Source organism: Hyperolius riggenbachi, chromosome 2, assembly GCF_040937935.1.
Source record: "Hyperolius riggenbachi isolate aHypRig1 chromosome 2, aHypRig1.pri, whole genome shotgun sequence".
In the NCBI taxonomy this organism is placed as follows: Eukaryota; Metazoa; Chordata; class Amphibia; order Anura; family Hyperoliidae; genus Hyperolius; species Hyperolius riggenbachi.
Window position 1 is genome coordinate 159687812 of NC_090647.1, and position 20535 is coordinate 159708346.

The 20535-nt window shown below is 42.0% G+C and overlaps 1 protein-coding gene across 2 annotated transcripts in view; it reads right to left on the reverse strand.

Moving 5' to 3' along the window:
* Positions 1-20535, reverse strand: part of GPALPP1 (GPALPP motifs containing 1) — an 81464-nt gene that overhangs the window by 40067 nt on the left and 20862 nt on the right. Inside the window, exons 3-4 of one of the 2 annotated variants that reach the window (XM_068267760.1) lie at positions 19835-19924; positions 13431-13530 (exon numbers count right to left, since the gene is read on the reverse strand). In XM_068267760.1, coding sequence (XP_068123861.1) covers positions 13431-13530; positions 19835-19924 — 190 coding nt within the window. The remainder of the gene's footprint in view (positions 1-13430; positions 13531-19834; positions 19925-20535) is intronic. The other variant, XM_068267761.1, reaches the window with a different exon arrangement.

The window sequence follows — 20535 nt, forward strand, 5'->3', positions numbered from 1 at the left end:
TTGTAAGCTTCTTGTATGTCCTACCTTGTATGTTAACCCATTTATCTATTGTGCAGCTCTGCTTAATATGTCAGCACTGTATAGATACAATAAATAATAATAAATAGGATTACCACCAAAAGATAGTAGTAGGGAAAATAAATTAAATCAACATAGTGCAAAGTGAGCAATTAAAAATTGAAGATAAATCACTAAATGATTGATATGCACTGTGTAATTCGTTCAGGTTGTCTGACCCATTGTGAGGCTGGAGGTCAGCATCTTTACTGCTGGCAGGCATGAAAAAAAATAGAAAAAAAACGGACAGCACAAACTGCCCTGATCTATAAACACATCCCCTAACAATGTGAGAAGCTAAAAGGTTGATATACACACAGAGGGAAATGCTGCTTCCTTGGTGGTTCACAACAGCTGTTATTTATTTCCCACAATGCAATGAGGTTCACTGACAGGGAACTGTCGAGGCCTTTGCCCTGCCATCACACAGTGAGAAGGGGTTTCACTACAATATCGGCCATACAGATGTCCCTGATGCACTATTAAGGTGGCCATACACTGGTCGATTTGCCATCAGATTCGACCAACAGATAGATCCCTCTCTGATCGAATCTGATCAGAGAGGGATCATATGGCTACCTTTACAGCAAACAGATTGTGAACCTATTTCAGCCTGAAACCGTTCACAATCTGTTGTGGTGGTGCTGCTGCTGCTGCCCCCGCCCGCATACATTACCTGCTCCGCCGGCACGACTCCAGTCTCCCGGTCACCGCTGCTCTGTCTGCGCTCTGGTCTCCAGGTCCGGCATGCCTCACTTCTTCTAGCCCGGCAGGAAGTTTAAACAGTAGAGGGCGCTCTACTGTTTAAACTTCCTGCCGGGCTAGAAGAAGTGAGGCATGCTGGACCTGGAGACCAGAGCGCAGACAGAGCAGCGGTGACCAGGAGACTGGAGTCGCGCCGGCGGAGCAGGTAATGTATGCGGGCTCTATTGCGTCGGTCGTCGGGCACTCGAACGCCGCTAGCGATGCGCTCTTTACCCGCGGGCAATCGACGGTTATTTTCCGCACGGCGCGATCGACGGGATCGGACGAAATGGATCGAAATTCGGCGTGTAGCGTGAACGATTGGCAGCAGATTCGATCCCAGTGATCGAATCTGCTGTCGAAACGGGCGCAAATCGGGCCAGTGTATGGCCAGCTTTAGAGAAAAGGTAAAGATTTGTCGTGGGAAAGGGGGTGTCAGCTACTGATTGAGATGAAGTTCAATAGTGGGTTAAAGTTCCTCTTTAGGCACAGATTGGACTGTCTGAGAAGAATGTCGCCTACAGCTATTTAAGTCTGTGGTGTAGGAAGTTACCTCTAAAGAGGCTTCTGACCTGGGACTTTAAAAACATGTTCTGCCACTGACTGCCTACACAGGAGGAGGAAATGTTCATGTATACAAATGTACTTATGCATCTGATAACAATGTACTGCCAATGCAGTTACATACATCTTTATTTTCACTGTTGATGGGACTGTGAATTTATTTTTAGCTGCACTTTACTAAGGATATGAATAAAGGAAGCATGTCGAGTATTTGGTAAACACTTGCTATTATACAAGTTATACAGTAAAAAACTGAACTAAAAGGCTTCACAACTAAAAAAAGTCTACAGCTGAAACTATCGATTTCGAGAAGAAAAAGAAAAAGTTATGCAGCAATGCATTTTTTTCCCCAAAAACCCGTGACAGTGGTTTCAGTTTGCCGTTTCTCAAGCTGACAGCTGGGAAATGAAGCATGGCAGGCTCCACAATCCCTTGACAGGTGAATTAACATTTCTCTCCTCAATCCACACTTGGGACTAACAGCACAGAATGTTGACAGATGGAGCTTGTCATGAAATGGCCTCTACTGTAAAGTCTCAGAGTAAATGTTAAAGCTACTGATCCATGCACCAGATTTTCCCTATTATGCCAGAGATAATACCGTTGTGAATAAATTCACCTAAACACCTGTCATGCAAATATATCCTGTACTCTCCACTCTTGATATAGTGCAATTACAATTACTATTTTTTCCATGGCCAGTATTCAGATGGTTTTACAAAATCTATGAATATCCAGGGCTACAGAAGTAGACGGGAAGAAAGCCAAAAAGAAAATAGGAGCTTTTTTTTTTTACTGTTTTAACAGTATACCTGAAGAGGAACTACTACTAGAAAAATACCTCCAAGTTCAATCAGAAAATAAGGTACACCAGCCTGCACCCTCACATATCTCAGTTGATCCAGAGGAAGACTAAAAACCCTTACAAGGCGTGGACCAATCAGCTCTAAAAGGGAAATTCCTTCCCGACTCCAGATGTCTAGCAGATAAAATCCCTGGATCAACACTGTTGGGAATTATCTAGTTATTACTTGCTACAGTCAGGGCTGTGGATTTGGTACATTAATTCTTCGATTCCCCAGTCTTTCAAATTCTGAATCCTCTATTTTAAATAGGCCAATGTATTTTCCATGCTGGTTGATAAAATGTAACATACAAGGAATTTCCTTACTGTCAAAGCTCAGCAGCTTTAGTTATATGAAGCTGGTGTCTAGTCATTGTTTGGTTTGTTCCCAAAAGCAAAGAACTGCCCTTCAGGTCATTTAGGGCAGTTACTGTCAACATGAAGGAAGATCCTATTAAAATTTTGGTCTAAAATAGGGTGTTGCTGACAGCAGAGGTTAAGCAACAGGTGTCCTGCTTACATGATTGCCTAGCACTCAGGTGACAAGCAAAAAGCCCTGGGTAGAATAAATGTGGGGGGTTCTGACAGGATCCCAAACACCCATTAATCAAAAGCCAGGTTCCTAGGTTATCTTAAGCGATCCAGCTCTGTCTACAAGCAAGACAGCCAGGCAATTTCCATATAAGAGGCAATATCAGTAACAGCATCATTATTTTTCAGGTGTCCATGAACTCTCCAAACTGGATTAACGATTTAAAGGGAACCTGAAGATAGTTAAAAAAAAAAAAAAAAAAGTTTTCACTTACCTGAGGCTTCTGCCGGTCCCCCTGAAGTGAACCTGCGTGCACGCTGTACTCAATGATCCTCCAGTTGCCCTGCTACGGTGCAGTTCCGGTATCACAGACTTGCAAGTTGACGGTCACTGAACCAGCACCTGAAAAACTTGCACTGCGCAGGACGCTCCTGTCACCGGGAGCGCGAACAAGGACGCACGTAGCCAGAGCGGTGCAGTGGCCGTGGACATGCAAGTCGGAGATACCGAAACTACACCATGGTGGGGGACCGGAGGATCGTTGAGGACCAGCGTGGGCACAAGGCAGCTACAGGGGGCTGACAGAAGCCCCAGGTAAGTGAAACTATTTTTTTTAACTATCTTCAAGGTTCCCTTTAAAGAGAACCAGAGATGAAGCAACCTCATGTATTTTACCTTATAAATCAATGGGAACATGACAGTAAACACCTAATCTGCTCTTTGTTACATTGTTCTCTGTTTAATTTGCCTGTTATCACCTCTAAGATAAGAATCCCGACTAAGCAGTCGGTCTGGCTTTGCTACAGAATAATTATAGCTGAGACTGTGTTCTTTGCTGTCTTCAAGTCCAAGCCTGCCCCCTGCTGGCTTTGCTCAGGAATCATTATAGCTGAGTCATTATAGCAAAGCCAGACTCAATGCTCACTCCGGGATTCTTATCTCAGCTAGATAACAGACACTTTTAGCAGTGAGGATGGAACAGAGAGCATGGTAAATGTTTTCTCTAATGTTCCCACTGATTTCTATGGTAAAATACACAAGGGTGCTTCGTCTCTGGTTCACTTTAAGCAAGGCAAACCATGCCTTAACTGGTGTGTGATACACACACTAACAATAATATTTACAGTATTTCAGAACATATGTTTTTTTTTTAATTCTCAAAATCAAATTCATAAAAAAATGCTTACTTTGTTAAGAAGACATTTTTCCACCTGATGATCAGTGAGGCTAGCAAAAGGCACATTAAGGTGTTGTACAAGGACCATCATTTTGGTTCAAGTGCATCATAAAAAGAATGTGCTCATTATCTTTCCTGAGAACTGTAGGCTCTTACAGCTTTTAATAAACTCATTAAAGAAAACATGTCCATTCTATGTCGTAATGAAATGAAGGTTGCAGAAGCGCACCTGTTCCTGCACATGTGAGATTAGTCTCTGCCCTTTGTGGTAAGGCTTGCATGGGAGAATATCAAATCCAATAAATAATAATTATAAGCTCTAACAAAAATGTTTGGCATTTCCTGGGGAGAGTGTTTAGGGAAAAGCGCACTATAAGGACTGGATGAAATGTTCACTTGGGATTTTTGTGGAGAATACTAAATGCAGGAAACCATTGAAAATGCATTATTACACTTAAAATTTCATAGGCAAAAACCAATTACAGAACCATTGCAAGTAAGAAAAGCTGATTAGTAGAGTCAGGATCATTCAGATTTGATGGAATAGGAATGAAGGAACGGTTGTATCACCTTTTAATCAGCATCTTAAAGCAGAACTTTTTCTAAAGAAATTACAAAAATCAAACTGTAAGTAAGGCTGACTTTTAGGGTACTTTCCTTACAATTCCCTGTAGTCTTGAGCCCTAGTGTGCCAGTGGCTTGCACTTGTCGTATTGGAAGTCTGATGCGGCATCATCCCGGTTGCCTGCCCCCTCCGGTCCTCCAATAATCTCTGCCTGACCTCCCCACGCATTTCTCATTCCCATGCATGCTTACAAGACTTCTCAAGAGCTGTCCCCACCCTATGGAACTCCTTTCCACTCCCCCTCAGACTCGCTCCTTCCTTCAACACCTTCGAGCAAACCCTCAAAACACATTTCTTTAAAATGGCCTATCCCACATCTACCACACTCTAACACTCTCAGTCCACCACCTTTTCCAAAGTCCTACCTTATGTGTCCCTCCCCCATCCTTTAGATTGTAAGCCTTGGCAGGGCCTCCCCCTTCCCTTAGTGTGTCCTTCTTAATTTTACTACCCCAGCAATGACACCCTTCTTGTAGATTAACTCTGACTTGTTTTGCCGGGTCTCTGTAAAACGCATTTTATACCCAGATTGCATGTATAACCTTGTGCTATGTTGCATAACCGTGTGCTACCTCTCTGTCGGTCACCCCTTGTTGCAATGTATGTATCCCTATTTAATGTCCAGCGCTGCGTAATAATAATAATAATGCCCAAATACATATTCAGCCCCATTCTATAGCCTCAGGCCTTAAGGCTTTTCACTTCAAGTTTCCTTTGATAAATTTAGCAGATTAACAGACCACTTCAGCGAAAAAAAGTAGCAGTTAAAATCTGACAGAACCGACGGGTTTTGGACTAGTGTGTCTCCTTATGAGGGATTCTCAGGGTTTTCTTTTTTTTCGTTTAACACAAAATTTTATTAAGTGAATTCACAAAGCATAAACAGCTATATCAAAAACATTGAGTGATCATTATACATATGTAGATATATACACATATACAGGATTCTGTAAGCAGGAGAGGTACATATATATCAGAGGTTATGACATTTTATCGTCCTTCTAACAATGTCGGTTTCTATTTGTACCTTGGTGCTATAAACAGCCTTAAGGAGTATTATTAACATTGTAAGGCAAAAGAGAAGGAGGTATATATTGAGAGAAAAAAAATAAAACTTAAAAAGAATAAGGAGAAAAATAGAACTAGGAGGAAAAGGTCTATTTGCGAGGGTCTGTCTTTCCGTTTAGTAGTTGATGTTTAAGGTATAGTTTCCTCAGGTCCCTGTTACCATTCAAACTTCCAATTCAATCATGGGGGCATATAGTTCAAGAAATATGTTTCCCATGGATCCCATATTTTATCATAGGTGGTTTCTGAATCTCGTAATAGAGCTGTTAAAAACTCCATTAGCTTGGTCCATCTGATTTTAGCCATAATCTCGGGTGTTGTGGGACTACAAAGACTGCGCCAGTTGGAGGCCAGAGAGAGTCTAGTGGCCGTGAGAATATGAGTTATTAATCTCATGGTATATTTTTTGACTTTAGGGATAGGTTTGCCTAACAGCATATATATAGGATCCATGGGAATATGTATACCTGTTACTTTTAAGATCAGAGTCTGGATATCTATCCATAGAGGTTGAATAGCTGGGCAAGACCAGAAGATATGCTCCAGGGAACCTATGTGACCACACTCCCTCCAACAGGTGTTAGACACATCATGATAAATTTTAGCTAATACTTCAGGAGTTCTATACCATCTGAATAATATTTTATAAATATTTTCTTTCACTTGTGTGCACATAGAGGTGTGTTTAGCGTTTTCCCAGATAGAGGACCAGTCTTCTAGACTTATAGTTTGGTTCAGAGCTTGTTCCCATTTTGTCATATATGAGTGATTAGGTTTTGCAGAACCGGATTTATCAAGAAGCAAGACATAAATTGCTGATATAAGGCCTTTTTGATGCCCTTTATAATCACATAGACGTTCGAATGGAGTGTAAGTAGGTATAGGGTTATTGTCCTTGGTAAGGGATTTCAAAAAATGGTAAATTTGATTGTATTCCATAGTGAGCTTAGTTGTGAATCGTACTTTCTCCTCTATTGCTTCTTTAGTTACTATTTTTCCTGTTCGTATGTCAGTCCAATTGCTAAGTTTAGTATATTGAAGGGTGAACCATCTGCCCATAAAATCCTCTGCCATACCTGGGATAAAGGCTGGATTTCCTAGTATAGGGTAAAGTGGGGATAAGGGGGATCTAAGGTTGGCAGTTTTTGCGGTTGCCCGCCATATTTGCAGAGTGAATTTAATAGTAGGGAGTAATTGAGCAGTAGGGATCTTTGGCGGGGTCTGGGGCCAGATTAGAGCTGGTAATGATATTGGGAAAATACTCATTGCTTCAATAAAGCCCCATTTAGTGAATGTTTTGAGATCAGACCATTCAGAAAGTTGTCTTAAATGTGCCGCTTGGTAGTATAGTTTTAAGTTGGGTAATCCCAGACCTCCTTGTTCCCTGGATGCCATTAAAATAGTGGATTTAATTCTGGATTTGGAGTTATTCCAAACAAATTTTAAGAAAGCACGTTGTAATATTTTAAACTGTAAGGGTGGTACTTGAATGGGGAGGGTCTCAAATAAATACAATAATCGTGGCAGGACATTCATTTTGAGGGAGTATATTCTGCCAATCCATGATATTTTATATGCCGTCCATTTGTGTAGGTCTGAGAGTATAGATTGGATCAGAGACGGATAGTTTGCTTTATATAATGTAGAATAAGTTTGAGTCAGGTGAATACCCAGGTATTTGATAGCATGTGTCTTCCAGTTATAATGAAAAGTGTTTTGTAGGGTTTCGAGTAGGTTTTGTGGGATCTTGATAGGTAGTGCCTCAGTTTTTTCCTGATTGAGTTTAAAGCCTGAGATGGACTCAAAGTTCCGTAGTATAGTATGTAGGACAGTAAGTGTAGTGAGCGGCTGAGTCAGGGTTAGGAGGATGTCATCCGCGAAAAGCGAAATTTTATAATCTCGAGTTCCTTGCCTAACGCCCACAATATCCGGGTTCTGTCGTATTGCACAAGCGAGTGGCTCTATACTAAGGGCGAATAATAGAGCGGAGAGGGGACATCCTTGCCGTGTACCGTTGAGGATAGGGAAGGGTGTTGGGGACGCAAAAGGTAATTTTACTGAGGTGGATGGAGAGGAATAGAGGAATCGTATTAGAGTTAGAAAGGGTCCATCGAACCCCTGATGTTCCATAACTCTGAAGAGGAATGGCCAAGATAGTCTGTCATAAGCCTTCTCTGCATCTAGACTCAGAAGCAGAGAAGGCTCTTTAGATCTATTCATTAGTTCTATCAAATTGATTGCCTTCCTTGTATTATCTCCTGCTTGGCGGCCCATTATAAAACCAACCTGGTCATTATTGATTAGGGATGTGAGGATTGGATTTAAGCGATTAGCTAGAACTTTAGTGATTATTTTAAGATCCGCATTAAGAAGTGATATTGGGCGGTAGCTTTGTGGAAGTTGTGGGTCCTTCCCTTCCTTAGGGATCATGGTGATTAGGGAGCTTAAAAATGAGTTGGGGGCAATTTTCCCTTCCATAAGTGTGTTAGCTAAGAGGGTCAGATAGGGAGCTAAGATGAATTTAAACTTTTTGTAGTAGGAATATGGTAGGCCATCAGGGCCAGGGGCCTTAGAAGAAGGTAAGAATTTGATTACATCTAGGACTTCTTTAGTTGTTATGGGGGAATTTAGAAGCTGGACGTTATCTTCCGTTAATTTTGGTAGAGGTAGTTGATTTAGGAACTCGTCTATTTTAAGCATATGTGTAGGATGGTGGAGTGGTTGGGGGAGGTTATAGAGTTGCTGATAGTATTCTGTGAAGATTTGGGCAACTTTCTGAGGATGAAAGTGTGTGGTTCCTTGAGGATCTTTAATGGAGTAAATGAGTTGTTGGGATGATTTTGGGTTTAATTTTCTAGCGAGAATGGTGTGGGGTTTATTGCCTCTTTCAAAAAAGAGTTGTCTGGTCCATCTCAGGCTTTTTTCTAATTGTGCGGATTGGAGGGCTTGGATGTCTTGTTTTATAGTGTGTAGAGTGGTGTAGTGCGTCTGGGAGGGATCATCTTTATAAAGGTTTTGTGCCTGTTTAAGTTTTGAGTGAAGAGTTAAGAGTTTGAATGACGCTGCTTTTTTACGTTTAGTAGCTTCCGAGATGAATAGTCCCCTGATAAAAGCTTTATGAGCTTCCCAGAGAGTCCCTACCGAGGAAACAGAGCCCTTATTTATGTCAAAGTAGGATTGCAGATCATTTGTTAGTCTTGAAAAAAGTTCCTTATCTTGTAGTAGAGTTTCATTTAACCGCCAAAAATTCGGTTTATGACTATGGGAGAATAGGTCAATCTCTACAGTAACAGCTTGATGGTCCGACCATGCGATTGGTTGTATTTCAGCTTCCTTCAATAAAGGTAATATAGAGGCTGTTGAAAACAGGTAGTCTAGTCTGGAGTGGGATGCATGTGGTGGAGAGAAAAAGGTATATTCTATAGAGGTGGGATTGGATATCCGCCATAGGTCTAATAGTCTATATTGTCTCAGTAGTGTTCTGAATTTACGAGAATTACGATTGTGGAAGGATGTAGTGGTCTTGTTAGGAGGGATATATCGGTCTTTTATGTCAGAGAAAGCTAGGTTAAAATCTCCCCCTATCAGTAGAGTGCCCTTAGTGACTTTAGTTTCCTAAGAAAGGTTGTTAGAAACGGTATTTGGTCCTGATTGGGGACGTATACATTAGCCAAAGTGATAGGTTTACCTAATAAGGAACCAATTAGGATTAGATAACGCCCTTTGGGGTCTGCGACAGTCGTAGAGATCTGTAGAGGGAGTGTTTTTTTATAGAGTATAGCTACCCCTGCTTTCTTTTTGGGACCTGAGGCTAGACACACCTCAGAATATAGCTTGTTATAGAGACGAGGCGGATCTTTTTTGCATATATGAGTCTCTTGTATGAAAGCCAAATCGATATTTAGTCTTCGTAAATCTTTAAACAGAGAGAACCTCTTCTGAGGTGTGTTTAGTCCCTTGGTGTTTAAGGTCAGAAAGTTAACCATTATCAAAGATGATGTGAGCGTTTGCATATATTCCTAAGACAGACCCAATAGACCTAAAAACGATACCTAATATAGATGGAGAAGTAACAATAATAAGAAAAGCAAAACTAAAAACATTTATAATAATCTGAACATTAATCTGGCAGAACATGCCACTGTTATTACAGTGGTCTGTTGTAGGGGCAACATAAAACTGTTGCCTATATGGAGACCTCCCCAAGTTGGTCACTCGTAGAAACGAATGATCAAATTGAGAAAAGGTCCCCCGGAGGTACATGAGGAGTCTCAGGAGAAGGCAAATAACAATCAACATAGTAAACAGAGTGTGGTATAGTAGTGAGAGAAACCGGTCTCCACCGCCAGCTTTGGGAGTGTATTCAGTTCGCTTCTATGGTTAAGAGGCAGCTAATCGAATAAAGCTTAATGGTTAAAGAGGGAGAGAACAGATAAGCTGGTTATGTGAAGTGGGCAGGCAGTTTGAGGGCAATATCCTGTCTCCGTAGGAGACGCAGAGAGTTATGTTAGGGCCCATGCTCAGGTTCCAGATGGTTGGTCTTCCATATTGTCAGCTCTGTCAGGGTAGGTAATACTGCGGATCGGACCTTTCGACCATTCTGAGACATGTCGCATCTTCCGTGGGGGTGATGACATAGGTGACGAGCGGGACGCAGGTGTAGATGTGTTAGGGAGTTTAAGTCCCATTTGTTTAAGAAATAAAGGTGCATCGTCAAAATCAGATAAAGTGAGGGTCAGGCCCTGTTTGTTTACAATCAGTCGGAAAGGAAAACCCCATTTGTATGGGATATTGGCATCCCTGAGTAGCTGCGTAACTGGTCTAAGAGCTCTGCGTTTAGCCAGTGTTATTAATGATAAATCGTTGTATATAGCTATATCGTCTCCTTTAAATGAAATGGTGGTTGTATTTCTAAGAGCTCTAAACAGGGCGTCTTTGGCCTCATAGTAGTGCAGTTTCGCGATAATGTCTTTGGGTCTTGAAGTACCAGGGCGCCGTTCACCTAAAGATCTGTGGGCTCTATCAATCCTCCACATTTCTTCTGGCATATCAGGCAGAATAGTATGGAACAGTTCTTTCAAGTGGGTCACAATGTGTTCACTTTTTAAGGACATGGATACCCCTTTAATGCGTACATTTTGTCTCCGCTCTCTGTTTTCCATGTCTTCTTGTGCTGTGCGTATTGATTTTATGTCAGACTGCATGAGTTGCTGCTCCTCAGCTAGGTCAGCTTGTTTAACAGTTAGAGCATCCATCTTGTCTTCTAATGCCTGAGTGCGCTCCCCCAGCCCTGATATGTCTGCCCGGAGCTCCTGCACAGCAGATAGTATAACATTTTGTAGGGAGTCATGGAGGCTGTGGTAGTGTCTGTTTAATGTTTGTTCCAGCAGGTCTGCTGTGAGAGGCTGCGTGTTCCCCCCTGCACTTGCCTGGTCAGAGAGCTGAGAGTCCTGTAGAGCTGCGTGGCCGGCGCCATCTTGGCTGGGAGGGGGGCGCAGGAACTTTTCCATGGTGCCCGCTGCAGAGGTGTTTTTCTGGGCCCCTTTGCCTGTCATAGGCTGCGGAGGTCGTCCCGTGCAAAGCCGCCCGTTTGTGAGGCTGGGTAAGCAGAGGGAATCGCTGCTGGCGGCGGTGGAATACGGAGCTCCTCTCCTATGCGGCCATCTCCCGCGGCTCGCGCATGCGCCTCCTCTCAGGGTTTTCTTCGTTTTCAAAAGCATATCCCAAACAGCAGTTTAACTGCCAAAATAGTAAGATACCAGCCAGCCTCCCTACTCACTTGCATACTGAACTGACATTCGGGAAATGCTTTTGAAAACAAATAAAACACTGAGAATCCCCCATGAGGACATAAACTAGTCCAAGACCTGTTTGTCTGATTTTAACTGCTTACTTTTTTCGCTGAAGTGGTCCTTTTTAAGGGCTGGTTTAAAATTCCGGGAAGACCGCCTTTGTCATGACTCAATGAGCTAATTCCAGGACAAATCAAGTACATTCAGCTTTAATAGAAAGACAACACATTGTCTTACTGTTTACATTATTAAAGGTTAAAAAAAACTAAAGCTATGCTATGATGCCATAGATCCTACACCACCCCTTACCAACACCTCACACAGGAATGTACCAATATGTCTGAGCATACTGTAAATTGATAAGCTGCATAGAAGTGATCAACAGGAAAAAGAATGGCTATTAGGGCTGAACGATTTTAGGAAAGGATTGAACTGCCATTTTTCTGTCAGAAATTGCAATTTCAATTCGATTCACGACGATGGATAGGCACACCGATGGCAAGTATGAGTGCCCCAGTATAGGTAGCCAAGTATAGGCTCCCCCAGTATAGTTTAGCCAGTATAGGTGCTCCAGTACAGGTTAACCAGCTATAGGTGTCCCAGTACAGGTTAGCCAATATAGGCGTTACAGTACAAGTTAACCAGTATAGGTGCCACAGTACAGGTTCGCCAGTATAGGTGCCACAGTACAGGTTAGCCAGTATAGGTGCCACAGTACAGGTTAGCCAGTATAGGTGCCACAGTACAGGTTAGCCAGTATAGGTGCCACAGTACAGGTTAGCCAGTATAGGTGCCAAAGTACAGGTTAGCCAGTATAGGTGCCAAAGTACAGGTTAGCCAGTATAGGTGCCGCAGTTCAGGTTAGCCAGTGTAGGTGCCACAGTACAGGATTCCCCCACCACCTCCACTGCAATAGTGGGCAGCCAGTGCTGTTACTCACCTTGCCTCTAGCCCGCACAGATCGCACCACCAGTTCCATGGCCTTGAAGTCATCAAGCCATGCATCCCCATACTTTGGATAGAGGTAACCGGAGCTGGTCATGCAATCTGAGCGGGCGAGATGCAAGGTGAGTAACAGCACTGGCAGCCTGCTATCGCTGCGGAGGAAGGGAGAGAGAGCGAGAGAACAGGGTGGAGGTTAAAAGTCCACAGCTTTGACAATCACGTGATTGGAGACCGAAATAACGATTTAGGAAAAGACGAACAATAGATCGTTCAGACCTAATGGCTATGCTGGGGCTATAGATGACCAGCAGATTTAATCAAAGTGATCGAATTGGCCAAGAATCAAATGGAAAAAACAATGAGTTGTATGGCAAGCACAACATAAAACCTATTTATGGCAGGGACACTTCGTTACGCGCCCATGTTACTCCGGCAACCACCTGGGGTGTATGTATGGATGGAGCCCGGAGCCATTGGCGGGCACAGACAGGTAATGTATACTGCACGGGGCACATATTGGACATTAGGGGGAACAGCGTTGGGGGTTTTATTGCTTGTCCCGATATCGCTGTCCTGTATATAGTTCTACCACTGAGACGTTTGACATCTGTGTTTTTTAAGCTGCACTTCTTTTCAAAAGGTTGTGCCTTTTTGGGGAATACATAACCCATTTTCAGCTTCTGTAGAGTTATCTCATTTGAGATAAGTGCACTGTTTTTGACTTCAGTCGGCAGAACTCGTTGTGCTGTAAATTCTTTAGAATGCTTTGATCTCTCTCTGCAGAGCAGATGATATAGCAACTGAAAGCAGAAGTCCTCTGTTATTGTCTAACACTGCCTCCTAGTGACAACTGGCCACAAATACACTTTTACAGCAGTACTAGTTGGAAGCAGGAAAATGTAACTAATAAGAAATAAAAAAAATGCTAAAATAAATTGGCTTGGAGCACGTACAAGCCTTTAAATAGATTGGCTGCTAAAGGGTTAATGCATGCATGCAATCAAAACTGAAATGCTAAAAAAAAAGCACACATTAATGTAATCACATATTAAAAAGCATACTAGGTATTTTCATCAAATTACCTTGAACTTTGTGTCTTCAGATCCTTTTAAATCTGAATCATCTTCATCATCTGATTGTTGTCTTCTGAAACCAGGAGGTAAGGCAGGACCTATAACAGGCCTAAAAGCATACACATTTTATCAGAAAAACTGAGAAAGAAAAAACATTTATACATGGAAAGAAGAAAAACATAGATTAGACCTTTAGATTGTAAGCTCACAAGGGCAAGGCTCTCTCATCCTTTTGTGTCTTGGTATTTGGTTTACATTTTGATCATCATGTTACATTTGTCACTGTGATTACTGTACTATGTCTTCCACTTCTGTATTATGTACTTTTCTATATTTTATGTACCCAGTTTGTTTTTGTACATTGTCACGGAATGCGTTGGCGCTTTATAAATCAATATTAATGAGGAAGAATTGGCAGTACATCTTAAAACCATGCCACATCTGAAATGACTACCAACAGAGGCGTGCAGAGCCCACTAGAGGCAAATATACACCTTGTATTCAAAACAGAAAACAGAAATTATGCACTAGAGCCCTAATCTCTGAATAAAAACAGAATGCATTTAGTTTTTATTCAAAGATTAGTGCTCTAGTGCATAGTTTAGCATCGGTTTTGAATACTAGGTGTGTAGTTGGCTCTAGGGGGCTCTGCACGCCTCTGTTGGTAGTCATTTCAGATGCGGTTGTTGTCTAAAAACAAAACGTGTAAACCATTTTATGGCCAGCTGCTTCCAGGTTCACATTATGTTTGGTAATTAGTTGGAGTTTAGGGTCCCTTCCAGAAAAATAGCCTTATCGCGGTGGAAGGTTCCAGTATAGAACATTCTGCATGCAAACTGTTTTTGGAAGCCAACTTCCTCCATTAATGTTAATTTGGTACATCTGTTTAGTATACAAGATCTGTATTCTGCCTATAATTAGGCTCTGCACACCTAGGCTGTTAGTCATTCAGATGCAGCCTGTCTTGGGAGGCGTTACCACCTCTTCCTGCTGTCTAAATAATAATAATAATAATAATAATAATTATAATAACAGTCAGATGCAGCCTGTCTTGGGAGGCGTTACCACCTCTTCCTGCTGTCTAAAAAATATAAATAGCCACAAAGCACAGGAAATAGAGACCATTAAAAAAAATCAACAAATCTGTACAACAAGGTCCTGCCTATAGTGTTGACATGGTACAGAGTTTAAGTGTAACTGTCGGGCATAAAATCAATTCTTTATTTTTATCTGGTAAACAAGTAATAAGGATGCTAACCAGGTAATCCAAAAGTTAAAATCACTATTACTTTTCTTGTTGATAAACGATCATTACCCTGTTTACCTGACTCTTATTTGGTGCACACAAAATTTGGTACGCAAAAAGGAAGTTGCAGGGCATGCTGGGTTGTCCTTTTTTGCTTCTATACTTCCTCCTCAGACTTAACGAATGTAGCCTGATTGGCTGAAGCCTCTTTCCCTCCTGTTTTCCCCTCCCACACATCTGCTCCTCTCTGATTGGTCAGTATTTCTCATGCTGAGACAATGCACTTTCTATAGTGGAGGCATACACAATCAGGCAGAGGAGAGTAAAGGAGGAAATGACATCAGGATTGGCTTCAAAATAGCCACACTTAAAATGTGAAATGCTAAGAAGGATTTTCTTATTTTTTACTGTAGAAAAATCACTAAAATGAAACCGTGGACCGTGGAATACAAATGTTATGCAAGTAGAGCAAGTATTTATCTACTTCTATATGTTTTTTTTCTGAGATAGTATGGCTGACAGCTACTCTTTAACCACTTGAGGACCGCAGTGTTAAACCCCCCTAAAGACCAGGCCATTTTTCTTTAAATGGGCCACTGCAGCTTTAAGGCCTCGCTGCAGGGCCGCACAACTCAGCACACAAGTGATTCCCCACACCAATAGAGCTTTCTGTTGGTGGGGGTCAGATCGCTCCCCCAGTGTTTATTAATTTTTTTTATAAATATTTATGTTATTTTTCAATACATTTTCCTATGTATTTAATTTTCCCCCCTCCCTCCCCCTGCCAGCCAATCAGTGCGATCGGCTGTCACAGGCTTCAGCCTATGGGAGCCGATCGCTCTCCTGTCTCCCTGGGGGACAGCCCTGTCACACGGCTGTCCCCAGTACATTGCTGCCTTAGATCGCAGTGCTGTACAGCAAAAAAAGACACACATTAGTCGTCTAACAGTCTCCCAGCGGTGATCTCCACTGGGAGACTGAAGGCGGAGCACAGCCATCAGAGCCAAGGTGCGCACGCATCGGCGCATGCAATCGCCCACTGGCATGACGCAGTTGGCAAGTGGTTAAGGTGGCCACTAAGAGAGCAATCGCTACAAACGATTATTCATGATTTATCAGAAATGATCGTTTGGGTTAACTAATGGACGAAAATCTCCTAACCAATCTGAATCCTACCTAATAAAATGCAAGTGTCTCTGCGGGACAGGAGTGACGTGTCCCTGTGTGTGTGTGTGTGTGTGTGTGTGTCCGCGTGTTTTTGTTGCGCCCATGAACAGGAAGGTACGCAGAGACACAGGAGAGCTGAGAGTATGACGCGGCCGGGGGCCAGGAGGAACAGGCGTGTGTGTGCGCACCCGCACGAGAGCGCGCGGCGGATGAGTGGTGACAGACCTAGCCAGTTTTTAAACGGGCTAAGCTCACTAGTAGATTAATAAAATCACTCAGATTTTTCAGATTGATCCCGTCAATCTGATTGGATTAGTTAGGAGAGGTTTGCCTATTAGTGGTCCGAATTAATTATTTCTGGTCGCTCATACAAATGATCATTTGTAAATGATTGTTCTGCAAATTGTAGCGTTAGTGGCCACCCGAAGACTACGATTACATTTTCTCTTCTGTTTGTAACCACACACTGAAGTCGATAAGAACTATTCATTTTAGTGTGACTAAGGCTTTTAGTTTTATTTGGCTTACAAAAAATTGTATAATTAATACAGACTTGTGCTATTCTTGAGCAATGACTGTACTTTTAGAAGTAAACATCAACTGAAAATAAACTCCAGAGATAATAAATTGTATGTGTTGCATTGTCATGTTTTCAATTTAAAGAGACACTGAAGCGAAAAAAAAATATATGATATAATGAATTGGTTGCGTACTATGAATAATTTCTAGAAGATTAGCAGCAAAGAAAATATTCTCATACTTTTATTTTCAGGTATATAGTGTTTTTTTCTAACATTGCATTATTCTATAATATGTGCAGATTACACAACACTCAGCATTCAAAATGATTCTTTCAGAGCAGTCTGTGAAGTAATGACCTCTCCTCTAGTAGTGAAAAAGTGAACAGTTCACTTATAGTTGAGATAATAAAAGTCAGATAACAGCCCTCTCCACGACTAACTTAGTCAGAGAGCTTAATGGCTTGTTTGCATAGAGATAACAACTGGAGTTTCTCAACTCTTCCTGTACTGGAAACAATTAGACTGATGTATCTGATCTTAATGTTTTATTTCTTAGCTATACTACACATACAAATCATAATATCATAATTTTTTTTTCACTTCAGTGTCTCTTTAAGGAATAACATTTTAACTCTATTGTGTGCATAGCAGCTATATCATTGTGATGTGAAATATGCTTCATTCTTCTCCCACCAAAAATAAAAACTTAGCTTCTGAGATTTTCAGCATGTTCCTATTATAAGTACTATGTGTATCCACGTCTGTTCAGGAATGTTTTTAAAGGTTTTTTTGTTTTTGTTACACAGCATATACAATTAGTCTTTGACCAATAATGCAGATATACAGCATTACTGACACTGCAAAGAGACCGGTAGATGGCTAAGCAGAGTTTTGGCTTTTTAGACATCAGATAAGGCTACCTTCACACTAGTATAGTATGGATACAGAAACGCCAAAAGGATAAAAGAATCTAAAAAAGTATAAAACATGAGGAGGAAGTGATGTGGACTTACCTCCTCCGAGCAAACAAACAAAATTGGCAATGTGTTTGTCAAATACAACAAGTTTATTTACATACTATGGGGGACAATGCAACACGTTTCGCAGGTTTGATCCTGCTTCATCAGGCAATAACGGAGCACTAGCATATGTGGTCAGTAATAGAGCCAGGCACCCTGGAATATGTAAATAAACTTGTTGTATTTGACAAACACATTGGCAATTTTTGTGTCTGCCCGGAGGAGGCAAGTCCACCACTGCCTCCTCATGTTTTAAACTTTTTAGATTATTTTATCCATTTGGCGCCTCTGTATCCATACTACGCTATATTAAGTCCCCCTTTTTACCTCATCTACGGAGAGCGACTTCTTAATCCTGAGTGGGGTCAGGTCTAACCTCCCCACCTGCCTATACAGTGGTTGCCTTTGAGGTAACCCTGCTTTGTGAGTATAGCTTATTACTCTATCATACTTCATTTCCACTACCAGTGCATACTATACTATATTTGGCTCTCGGTGTCCCTACTTTGTGTTACTTTCACACTTATTCACAGAAACTGGATTGCACTGCAACGGTGTTGACCAGTCACAGCACACATTTCCAATGCGATGCCACATGTACAGTGCAACATACAGTCCATAGACTTATGCTTGCACCACACCCCAAACTATGCGTGTTGCCCAGTAACGCATTGCATGCACTGTATTGTTCTGTCATGACTTATCACACTGCACTCCATAATGACCAGTTTGAAAGGCCCCAGTGAAATACAATTGCATTGAGTTTTGATGCGATTATATTGTCCATTGCGCCCTCACGCAACAGACATAGGCCCTTATTCAATTCACTTTTTCTTTTACATTTTCTCCTAGGAGATAATTTTTCACCTTTTGTTTAAAATAACTTTTTAGCACCCTACAATTAAAATAAAACAAAAACTAAAAAAAAAAACACACACACACACAAAAAAATAAATAAAAAGTAGATAAAAGGTCAAACTGCGCATTTCGCTGGGGGCGGACCAGAGGGTCGATTTGTCCTGGCACGGGCAAAGGGGGGCTGCAGGGGGCCGACAAAAGCCCCAGGGAAGTTAAAGGTTTTTTGGGGGGCTTTAGGTTCACTTTAAGGTGCCCATTAACCATTTTTTTATGAAAAATTGTACATCGGTGAGTAGGTCAGTGAGCAGCCTTTGTATAGTTCCTTGCCAGGGAGATCTTCCATATAGAATAAAGAAAACCTTGAGCATTATGAGGAGGTGTGGTAGTACAAAACCTTTCAGAAAAAGGTTAAGAGCCACTGGATTAACAATACCTGCAACAAAAAAATAGCTCTGTGTGTTAACTGTGGTACAAACATACATTATGTATGTATGTACTGTATGTATACATATAATGGTCATCTAAACTGCCAAATGGCTTTAGCAATCAATGTTTTCCTTTTATTCTGTCTGGAGCTTAGACTTAAAGCAAACAGGTTATGAGAGAAATCATGGACGATGTCATTACTGACCTTTTTGAAATGCTATGTGACTGGCTGTAATGCAGAGTCTCTCTGGCTACAATACTTTCTGAGTCATTTATCTGGAAGAAGAATGCAGATCGTGTAAGCCTGAGTGAATTTAAAAAGCCTGGACCGTATTTTTGTTCCAAGCTGTCAAGAATATAAGAGACGTCCAGGTGACATTTAACTAAAAAAAATAACATTTCTGTAGGAATAACTTCTCTCAAATAAACACCCCCAAATCTGTATATGACAGGATGCATATGACGTATGCTATTGGGCATCATCTGAATTTGCTGTAACAGCATTAAGAAGAGCTCAAGCCTGTTCCAGTGCATATGGACAGTACCCATCTGCTCCTAAACTAACAGAAAACTCTAAAAAAATGCAAGGAAGGTTTTGCAATGTTAAAGTACCCTTTTTCACCTATCTCATATTTTGGCATGTGTATGTGAGAGGGCCCTATACTCGTAATTCACATTACGTCCTATGGCAGTGCCTAGTGCGCCAAAATCTCCTGCGCCATTTTTGGCTGACTTGATTATTCACCTGCATGAACTTTTAACACATGTTATGTAGGAGTATGTGAATAAATTGTGAATTTTTTTTCTACAATCAACAGCGATTTTTTTGTCTGTTTGTGTGTGGACGGTCCACCACCGCCACCTAAACCGTTTTAAACCTTTTATCTTGTTTTATCCTACTGGCGCCTCTGTATCCTTGCATTTTAACACAATTTGCTGTGTAAGATTAGGCTCTCTCTTTCTTTTTTACATTTCTTCCCTTTTCCACCTACAGACAAAGGTTGAGTTATGCAACCAGAACAGCACAGCTGTCTAACAGAGCTGATTTTTCTCCATTGCTCTTCTGCAGACAGAGGTCAGAAAATGCTGACTGGGCTGTAACGAGCAGCAGCACATCAGTGATCCATGACTGTGGCCTCTTCCTGAAGAATTCTCAGAGGACAATAAACAGTATACCTTTCTGGGGAGTCTGACTGCTTCTTAAAACCCGGCGGGAGAGCAGGGCCAAAAAATTCATCGTCGTCATCTGGTGTTTTCCCCACATGCCTGAAAAGACAGCAGAAAAGTCATCCTATCAATATGGAATGCAACATACATCCACTAGGCCAGTGATCTGCAAACTTGGCTCTCCAGCTGTTAACCCCCTTGCCGGTCCAATTCCCGCGGCAAGGGGGCAGCAGAGCACTTTTTTTTTTAAATCATGTAGCGAGCCCAGGGCTCGCTACATGATAGCCGCTGAGCAGCGGCATCCCCCCCACTCACTCTGATCGCCTCCGGCAATCAGAGTAAGCAGGAAATCCCGTACAGAACGGGATTTCCTGCTGGGCTTCCCCGGTCGCCATGGTGACGGGGCGGGACGTCAGAGGGAATCTCCCGATCCACCCCTCAGCGCTGCCTGGCACTGACTGGCCAGGCTGCGCAGGGGTCTGGGGGGGGGGTGCGGGTAGCAGCGAATCGGCGGGTGGCGGCGGCGATCGCGTACCACATGCAGCTAGCTAAGTGCTAGCTGCGTGTAGGGAAAAAAAAATTTGAAAATCGGCCCAGCGGGGCCTGAGAAATCCTCCTACGCAGGTTACCCCGAGCTGAGCTAGTCATAGTTCTGATTTACTTATTTCCCTCTGCTTTGTCTTTCTAATTTAACTGAAAAGTTGAACATT